The sequence below is a fragment of the Wasmannia auropunctata genome, unplaced genomic scaffold, assembly GCF_000956235.1.
Source record: "Wasmannia auropunctata unplaced genomic scaffold, wasmannia.A_1.0 LD336076.1, whole genome shotgun sequence".
Classification (NCBI taxonomy): Eukaryota; Metazoa; Arthropoda; class Insecta; order Hymenoptera; family Formicidae; genus Wasmannia; species Wasmannia auropunctata.
This window is the reverse complement of record NW_012026814.1, coordinates 2024974-2035068: the sequence shown is the minus strand read 5'-3', so window position 1 is coordinate 2035068 and position 10095 is coordinate 2024974. Positions and strand designations below refer to the sequence as shown.

General features: G+C 42.0%; 2 protein-coding genes across 5 annotated transcripts in view; one reads left to right on the top strand and one right to left on the bottom strand.

Annotated features, from left to right (window-relative positions):
* The first annotated feature begins 1382 nt into the window (after positions 1 to 1382).
* LOC105449235 (mitochondrial enolase superfamily member 1-like) lies at positions 1383 to 3455 on the top strand. 2 transcript variants are annotated; one of them, XM_011688318.1, is made up of 6 exons: positions 1383 to 1522; positions 1636 to 1741; positions 1818 to 1933; positions 2027 to 2181; positions 2308 to 2897; positions 3008 to 3455. In XM_011688318.1, exons 1-6 carry the CDS (start codon positions 1439 to 1441, stop codon positions 3361 to 3363), a joined length of 1407 nt encoding a protein of 468 aa, XP_011686620.1. In that variant the 5' UTR covers positions 1383 to 1438; the 3' UTR covers positions 3364 to 3455. The 2 variants fall into 2 exon arrangements, with proteins under 2 accessions (XP_011686620.1, XP_011686619.1); XM_011688317.1 differs by having other exon boundaries at positions 1439 to 1741.
* Positions 3456 to 3501: 46 nt separating this feature from the next.
* LOC105449229 (protein bric-a-brac 2) overlaps positions 3502 to 10095 on the bottom strand; it is a 54209-nt gene continuing 47615 nt past the window's right edge. For all 3 annotated transcript variants that reach the window (XM_011688258.1, XM_011688260.1, XM_011688257.1), the window contains exons 4-9: positions 8978 to 9247; positions 8291 to 8420; positions 7756 to 7908; positions 6362 to 6691; positions 5561 to 6011; positions 3502 to 5283 (exon numbers count right to left, since the gene is read on the bottom strand). In XM_011688258.1, coding sequence (XP_011686560.1) covers positions 5079 to 5283; positions 5561 to 6011; positions 6362 to 6691; positions 7756 to 7908; positions 8291 to 8420; positions 8978 to 9247 — 1539 coding nt within the window. In that variant the 3' untranslated portion in view covers positions 3502 to 5078. The remainder of the gene's footprint in view (positions 5284 to 5560; positions 6012 to 6361; positions 6692 to 7755; positions 7909 to 8290; positions 8421 to 8977; positions 9248 to 10095) is intronic.

Genomic DNA, 10095 nt, shown 5'->3' with positions numbered 1-10095 from the left:
GGGGGACGGGGGGTTTCTGACGATCTCACGTAAAAGGCTGGGACGGTCGCTTTTATGCTTCTCTCTATCCTCGGATAACTTGGCGATCTATCGTAGTCTCGAAAGACGCGCATACGCCTGTATTTTTAATTCTGTTATCGTTTGCATCAATAAATGCGTTTTGAAAGAGATAGGAGAAAATGAGCAGTATACCCTTTATACATCTTTAACTTCCCGTCTTAGTATCCTGATCTATTCCTATTTACGGAAATTTTTTGAATGATTAAGTATCAAAGATACATGGCGTAAACTGCACGCGCGTTATGTTTTAGTGTATGTGTACGATATTTTTAAATATGGCACTTCAGTAATTTATATTAGATTTTCAGGATAATTTTAATGATGTTTCGAAGATTTCGAGAAATTTTATCATTTTTATGATATGTATATTTTGATAATGATTTTTTGAGGAAAAACATGTATATAATATATCGATCGTGAATATATTCTTGTGTAGGCACAACGCGTATCGCGTAAACGTGAACGTATGTATAACATACTTACATCTGACGTTTAGAATCCCAGGGTTAGGAAAGCAGGAAGCTCCGTGTAATAGAGACGATTAAAAAAAAGATCTGCGTACATCGCTCCCGAGATAGTGTAACGTCGATTTGCAAAAGGGGGACAAGAAATGAATAATCATGAACCGCCCGAATTATTTTAGAGCTATTTAATATAAAAGAATTATACTTTGATAGATATGATTATTCCGTAGGAATGATTCAAGTGTATCGCTTACGAAATCAAATTCACGGTCTGCAAGCGATCAAACTAACATATACATATAAGTACTAATTAATAAAATAATGCTATACAACCGCGAGAATGTCAGTAAATTAAACGAGAAGGAAACCCGACAAAATGGCGTGTCGCCGCGTAGCGATTCCGAAATTCGCTAGTCGGAAACTCATGATTCAGAATTATAAATAAAATAATTATATAATGAACTATCGAGTTATGTATTATCATGTATTATTATGTATTAAAATGTTAATATAGCGACAAGATTCTGTATATGAAAATTATTTTTGGATTAAATTTACTTATATTAATTGGAATATTTTGCGTATTATTATTACGCTGTCAAAATTTAAGATATATACGCAAAAAAGTTAAAGAATATTTTATAAATCTGGACAGTTTATATAAGATCGACTTTAGTCGCGAATACGCAAATTACGGACTTCTTGCCCGAGGCCTTATAAACGTAAACACATTATATTTATGTCATACGATCTTCGTATAATATAAAAAAAATCTGTTTATATATACCTATATTTATACATACATGTGTACATATTTTGAGAGATATTGAGGACACTTCTCGAGGACTTTATTTAGTCAGAAAGTCGTATATTGTCAGTTTTGCAAGTTTCGTGTTGCTGAGCGGTACAGAAATATGATAGACGCGAAAATCGTCAATTTCGAAGTGCACGATATAAGATTTCCAACATCGATGTGGCATGTTGGAAGCGATTCGTTGGTATATATATGCATTGCAATATATTAATTTTCTTAATCAAAATATTTGCGCGTGTATATTTGTCTTCGAATTCCACCGTCAGGATTACATTTAACATAATCAATTTCCGACAGCATTCGAATCCCGATCATTCTTGCACGTACGTAATAATCCACACATCAGACACGAAATATAAAGGATACGGCATTGCAGCCACCCTGGGAAAAGGCAATGAGTTAGGTACGTATTAATTAACAAAATCAACATTTTCTCTCCTCTATCTCCATTCCATTATTGATAGACAAATTTTATATAGTGGTGCAAACGTGCGAGCTCATGTTCAGACTCGCAGAGAACCGAACGACCACGGAGATCTATTCGAATTTTGCAGCCTTTTGGAGAGAGTTAACGACTGACGTGGAACTTCGATGGGTAATCAACAACAACTTATATAAACGAGCGACGTGTAACTACATACCGATTATAATTAAAATATATAACGACCCAGGGTGTTATTTATTTTAGCTAGGGCCGGAGTGCGGCGTGGTGCACCTAGCTACAGCAGCAATCGTGAACGCGTTGTGGGATCTGTGGGCGCGTATCGAGGATAAACCCGTCTGGAAGCTGCTTGCGGACATGAAACCCGAGCAGCTCGTTTCCACGATCGACTTTAGATACATGTGAGCCATATAAAAGCTGTCACACGCGTTACATTTGCGTGTCTCGCGTTGCATTTGAAAAATATATATTCGCGATTAATATTTTGTATTAAATGTTCGAAATTTTTTAATATGTACACGTTGCAGTAGAGACGTGGTGACCGAGGAGGAGGCGATAGAAATGCTCAGGGAAAGCCAGGCGCGTAAAGAGGCGAAGGAGACGGAGCTGCAACGCAGCGGGTATCCGGCGTATACGGCCGACATCGGATGGTGGAGTTTCCGCGACCAGCAAGTCAGAAGTGCCTGCGCGAAGTTTCGGAAGCTCGAGTTCAAGCACTTCAAGATGTCCGTGGGCCGCACCATCGCCGAGAGTCAGAAGAGGTGCAGAGTGGTGCGCAGCGTGATCGGCAATAAACATAACATGCTGCTGGACGCAAATGAATTCTGGGACATGCACGACGTGATGTACTCTATGATAGGCTTCGAGCCGACTCGACCCTCCTGCATCGAAGATCCGACGTCCCTTGACGATGTCGTAGGGTACCCCGAGATTCTGGCCGCGTTAAAGAAGATCAAGCATCCGATGCAAGTGAGCTGCGGCGAAATGTGCGCAAACCGCGTGCAGTTCAAGCAATTCTTGAAAATTGGCGGAATCGATTTCTGGAACGTTAACGTGGGCAGACTCGGCGGCGTTAACGAGGCCCTGGCTGTGTACCTCATGGCGAAAAAGCATAATCGTAAGTTTGCCACCGACAGTATAATTATATTTCTTATATCTTATGGTAATAATCCGGAGAGCTAGAAACTTTTGCTCAGTGAAACGTAAATCTCTCCTTTGCATTTGTAGTACCGGTATGGGGCCATGCCGGCGGCATTGGCTTGGGCGAGATGATCCAACATCTCCAAATGTGGGACTTTATTTGCTTGAGTCAGTCCACGAATATGATAGAGTACACTAGCCAACAGCACGGATACTTTGAGGATCCTGTATTCGTTAGAAATGCCGCTTACCTACTGCCTAACCGTCCTGGATTTTCAACCCAGCTCAAGGACAAGTGCATTGCGCGGTGGTCTTACCCAGAAGGTATACGTTGGAAGCGTCTGTTTAGCAATCGTTTAAAAAGAAAAAAAAACGCTTCAGAAACGAACTTAATTATGAAACAGGTAGAAATTGATGATAATACGAAAATACTTTGCCGATAAATCTAAGTTTGAAATTCTCCGTAAAAATATTCTATACAAATATATAAAAAGAGCACATATTTTCTTATTAAAATATTACATGTAAAACGCATTTACTTTGAGATATATATATTCAATACTTAAAATTGTGTAAGATTATTTCATAATAAACATGTTATCTTCAACAGTAAACTGTGTTATTTTCATTCTCACAGCTGCCGTATAAAATTTTCAGGAGTCATAAAGAGCTAATTTGCTTATCATATAGAAAAAGAAATAAGAGAGAGATTTAAGAGATTCATACAAATCAAACGCTTCTTTGATTGCATTACTTTTTAATTTAAAATATATATAAACTGTACATATATATATATTTTTTTTATAAGTAGCATATATCTATATGTATATTTTTATGTAATATACTTGATGTGAGCATGATAAATTAATGTGTGTAACATATTTATACGAGTGGCAGTTGAGCTGAGAGGGAATCTTAAATTTTCCTAAGAAACTCTGTTTTAAAAGCCGTACCTCTATCTATTCCGTAAATATTTACCATCTTATCCTTCTCGTGGAAAAAACTCATCTCTCTTTTTTTTTATCCCTCTTTCGTTAATAGAACGAATGAAACGGAAGAGTCGATAACACAAAAATTAATAAAGACCCTAATTATTATCAGTCCATTATGTGGAATACGTTTTAAATTAGCGCATAAGTTATCCTCGTGAAACCCTTCATGTCGCCGATACCATCGAACTAGAACGGCCAAATGTCATGCAAACGAACACGAGGAGTTGCTTTAATTTTCAAAGTACCGACTTAACTTTAATCAATTGTACCCGCAACGTAAATAAATAAAAATGCACATTCGCTAATTTCGCGCGAAATAAAACGCGCGGAATTATTCGTCAAAAAAAATGAAATCGTCCGCAACTCCTTTAAATAAATTTTGTCCTTTATATCATTTCGTTTCGACCATTCGTGTATTACAACAAATAGTCGTCTTCCCTCATTACGTATTCAAATTTTGTGGATAGCACTAAAGTACATATACGCTCGCACCCCCATCGACACATGCTCACGAATGTATTCTTGTTACGCGAAATTATCGTACAAGAGACACGCCTTATTTCGAGAATTCACTGTGTGAATTCTAATGTATTGTTTGGTGACGGCGTAAGAGCAGAAGATACCTTCTTTGAAGATACCTTCAGGAAATCAACCTCTACAACCTCTTGCAATCGATTGATCGGCATCATTACCTTTCTTGTATGATTTCGCTTAACAAGATACTGTCGTCCGTTGTTCGTAATATCTATCCTCGTCTAACGCTTCGTAGGTGACTTACGTGCTAAAAGTAGTTTTCGTTTGGGGCACTTCCCCTCCTCCCCCCTTCCCTCGGTCTCTGTACAGTGTGCTCTTTTTATAAATAACTTCTTATAAATTAGTATAATCTACGTTTCTTGTTCCGACGATAAAAATCATACAATGTACATAATGCTTGCTTACGGCGATCCACTTTTAATACTGCGGGTAAATTCTTCGTCCCTTCGCTGTACCGTAGATGCGTAGGTTTCGTAAGTGACATTTTCCCTCTCCGATCGGTATCCTTCTAATCTCTCTTAGAATGCCGCCCGCGCGTTTGTTTGTTTGCTTAAAGAGTTGCTCGAGGAGCTGCCGCGAATCGAAAAGTTCGGAGCTTAAGCTAACTTAATACTCTAGTAAAGAGGTAAGTTTCAACTGCCCGGGTAAGGCATTTGATCTGGAAGGGCGGACGAGTGATTCTGATTGGGGCTCTGATGGAAATGCGGACTGGTGCCGTCCTGCGAGATGTCGCCGACGACGGGCTCCTCGTATTTGCCTCTCTTGAAGCGCCCGTACAGTGACGAATACGGCAGATTGAAGTGGATCGCGGCTTGATTTATGCTCATGTGCCCTAATCTGCAACAACAAGGGGAGTCACGTGATTATTTATTTTGCATTAAAAATTTGCCCAAAGAAAGAAAGAAATTCATCCATTATATTCAATAAAATGGAAACTTTATAAAGGAATTAAAATCTTTTTCGAACATTTTATAAGATATATTGCAAAATAAAATTAATTTAATCCCCACAGTAGTTATTAAATTTCCTTAAACTGAATCATTAAAGTATATCGATCTATTTGTAGTGCCAATTGAGAGACGAACGGTAAAAAAAAAAGAACCACATATGATACCTGACGGCCTCGAGAGCTTCAGTCATAGCGTCTTCGCTCCACGGCGTAGGATTGCTCCTGCTAAGCTCGATTCCTTCCCGTTTGCATCTTCCGTAAAGAGTCCCCGTAGGTATACCGAATTCTGTCGACGCTCTTTGCACGGACGTCTGACCAGATCTTATTGCTTCTAGAGCGCGGTCCAGATCGCTGGGCGTCCACGTAGTCGGACTCGCGTTGAACGGCGCGGCCAGTCTGATGCCTTCCCTCCTGGCGATCTTGTACAACGTACTGGAAGGTATACCGTACGCCTTGGACGCCTTGTTAGCCGAAATGGAGCCGGTGCGCAGCGCTTCTAAAGCGTTGTTCAAGCTCTCGTCGCTCCACGATTTCGTGGGGCCGTCCTTCTTCGGTGTGTCGATGCCCAGTCGGTGCGCCCGTTGCCACAGAGTCGTCGAGGGAATACCGAATGTTGCTGAAACATCGATAAATTTGCACATTTAATTTATTTCATATACAGAATCGTTAATGCTGTAAGCTACATTTAAACAAAAATTACATTTATTTCGTATTTAACGTTTTAATTTTACTCAAGTCAAGCATATAATTACACACATTAAATTATTGACTAATGCATCGATACTCAATGACCACTCATTAAAAATTATAGCTCTATGTAATGTAAAAAAAAGAAGAAAATGAATAAACCTTCAAACTGAAAAACAAATTTCTGATAATTTCTTAGATTCTAAATAATCACATTGGTGACAGATATTCGGAATGAGTAAAGATCAGAGTATGTGTGCAGGAATTTTTTTTTCTTACCAGAAGCTTTTGTCAGGCTCATGTTGTGATGCCTCAGCGCCTCTAAAGCCGCGTCCATGTCCTCCTGCGTCCACGACTTCGAACCATGATGATGCGAGCTGGACTGCCCCCTCGAGTTGTTCTCCCCCGAATCCGACTGGCCGGAACTTCCCGACGGCATCAGCCCCAGCAGCTCCGGCGTTATCATCATCATGTTATCGCTGTCGGCGGCGTTCTTCGAGCTCACGCTCGCCCGATCGGACATGTGGCTGTCTATGTCGATCGTGTCCGAGGAGTCCATCGTGTGCAGCGTCTCGAACTTGATCTTGACGCTGTCGCAATTCTGAATCTCTGCGAACAGATCGCGGGAACGGGGTATGATACGCTGCTGCTGCTGCTGCTGCTGCTGTGCTGTTGGCGCTTCACACCGGGGAAACTCGACATAACTTTCGCGACGGTATATATTCTCGCCGAGGGGGGTACTCGCGGAAGTTACTCGGTAAGCCTCGATGGGCACCTGAGGATCGATAAGCGAGCGCTGTCGAAGACGAAACTGGACGCGGAAGGAAGGACGCTAAATGAGGTTGCGTGGGCCGCTGCTGCTGCTGCTGCTGCTGCTACTACTACAGACTGAGCAACGCAAATCTAATCGCGACCAGTTAAGCATGATTAGGCCAATTATTTTGATTCCCTGTCCGCCTAATGACCGGCTGCACTTTCAGCCCGGTAGTGTTTTACCCCACGCCGCACCCTCACGTCCGAGGGACGAATGGGAACGTACGGCGGCGACGTTGAATGGACCGAGTAAACGGGAAACTTCTATCACGAGCGATGGGCGAAACAAGACACGATGATCAACTCTATACCATTGGAATTGGATATATTTGGTCATCGAAGTGTAGAGTTCGCGAAAGTGACGCAGGTACTAAATCGCGCAAAGTCAACGAGGGAGAGCTCGCGAAGAGACATTTTTAGCTTAAAAGTCATAAACTTGCTAGTGAAAAATTGACACAAATAAAAATAATTTTGCAATATAACTTTTTGCTCTTTTCCAAATTTTTCGAAGGCTCTATACATATGCTTACTGAACCGCTATCATCTCGAGGAAATTGTACTTTTACTGCATTTGCGCGCGCTCAAAAAGAAGGGTCCTTTATAGTTCTTAAAATATGCATATCCTTCTTCCTTTATTACTCTTCTCGTAACGAAGAAGCGTCCCACGACATCTTTTCGCAACCAAGTTCGCTTCGCCCCAGTTTCATTCCATTGAAGATTAATTAAAAAAAAATTAATTTGAACGGGATTAGAAGCAATTGGTTCACTTCGTTTTACGCTCGTGTACAATTGACTTGTCGAGGACTCGCTATTCCCGAGGTAAGAAACGGTACTCAAGAAACGTAAAGTTTTTTTAATACCTGTATGATGATCCGGATCCCTCAGATGGGTGATGGTGGTGCCGACCAGGGTGGCGCTGGGTGGGGTGGGTTGGGTCTCGGGGGGCAAATCGACCTCTCCGGGATCCGGATGGTGGCCATAGTGCCCTAGCCCTGTGTGACAGAACATGTCACCTTTTTATTCGACGTGAAAAGGGTCCGTCCGGATCGATTCTGAAAACGGTAAATCGCCCCACACCTGGAAGCTTCCGGAATAATTGCGACGCAAGTGCTTATCGTTTTTCTTCTTTCAAATTTGGTCACGAGTTATTTATTTACTGGAACGTAAAATACAATGTACATATTATAAAAATATTATTAAAAAAAATTCAACAAACAAAAAGGTCTAAAAGTGTAGCGCGAAATTAAAACTTAATTTAAATTTAATCAAAAGAAAAAAAAAACTAATTTACAAAATTCACGTTTCATGAGACACAGACGAGGAAAAAAGAAGGACGGTGTCCGATAGATATGAAAAAGCCAGGTGTGGGGCAAAAATCTCGGCTGATCTACTTACTGTTGTTACTCGTGCCGTTACCGTTGTTGTTGTTATTGTTATTATTATTACGCTGGCAAGTTTCCAGTGCTACTGCTGCTGCTGCTGTCTCCGTGCACTCTTCATCTTCAGCCTGCCAGTCCCGATGGTTCTGCGGAATATCCGGTACGAATTTAGCGTCGACCCTGACGAGATCGAACCGCCCGCCGACACGGGACAGCCGTTTACGTTTGTACGTTTTCCTCACTTCGTCTTTTTCAACGCGTTACAAAATTAATTCTTTGCTACCATTAAATTCGAATGAAGGCTAACACAAGCAGTAACTCTCTTATCAACGCATTTCTTATAATCAACATAATTTATAATTATAACATTTTTATTATTAATCTCTCTCATTAGTTTCCATTGAGAATTTAATATTAGATGATGAATCACGTCACGTTAATAAACTGACCTCTAATAAATGATTAAGTAATCTATTTAAGGAAATTTTCTTTAAAAATTCCCGAACTATATATCACATTATAAATATATGGTTACGTAATTAACTTAAAAACGTTAAAAATCTCAGAACTACTATCGTGGTGTAAATAATTGTAAATGCCAAACACTCCTTTCAATGCTCATAAAAACACCACTTGGAATTGAGTCTTGATAATGCAACGTCGCTACATAGCAGCTGAGAACAAGTGTCTCTCAAGAATTTACCTCTTTGTTATCACGGTTGTAATCGTTGGCCTCCTCCTCTTTGTAACGATCGTAGTGTCTCGGATCGGTAGGACGCGGCTCGAACGCGGGCCGCTCGATTCTGGGTCTCTTGTACCGCTGATGGTGCTTCTTCAGCTTCGTGTAGTTCAACCTCGGGGTGCCGGACTCCCTCGGCGGCGAGCTCAGACTCACGGGCTGCGGACCGTCCCTGTTCTCCGGCACCTCGCACAGGCCCTTGATTTTTAGCTGGTCGGCCGTCTTCAAGAGCGACTGCGGAAGAAAGGGAAAACGCTCTTAAGTCGCTCCGAAGTCCGGCTTGTAACTTCAAATGTAACGCGCCGCGCACGCGATCTAGCGACGCTATATCTATACGCGATCTGCTTTTAAGAATCCACTTAACGAAGAACACGCGCATTTGATTCGAAAAAACATACAATTTCCAAAGTTATTAGACACGTTTCTCCCCCTCCTTTCCCTTCTTCTTCAAAATATTAATTAAAATACATTGCCTAACTTGTATTTTAATTAATATCTAACACGCATTTATTTATTTATTTTTATTGTGTTGAAGCTTTTGTATGTCATAATCAGTCGAGTCTCCGGGATTGACGTTTGCGAGTTACCGCTAGGAGGAATCGCCACACGTTCGCCACACGAGCGAGCGATTAATTCGTTAATTAACGGGATCGTATAATCGAGGCGGGCCGTGTGCGGAAACGCCGTGTGCGTTTCGAGAATCAAGGCGCGGACGCGGAATAGAAAAATACTCATTTCGGTAAACCGCTTTGCGAGAGACGAACGAAGGACCGCGCGGGTCCGGTCCGATTGGATTTGCATATTTCTCGCGCGAGAGCTCGTCGTCCCGGCATCTCGTTCCGCCCGGCGGCGGTGCAATTTCATCTCGGCGACGGGCGTCGACGGCGGTGGTGGCGGCGGCGGAGGCGGTGGTGGCGGAGGCGGCGGCAGCGGCGGCGGCGGTGGTGGCGGCGACGGCGGCGTCGACGTCGAGCACCGTCCGTTCACCCACCGAATGTCGCTTCTGAAAATCAGCGCCGCGGCGATCCAGTTTCGGCGAGCGTGGCAACGACAACAATCCGCGTCGGGACGTCCACGACTCC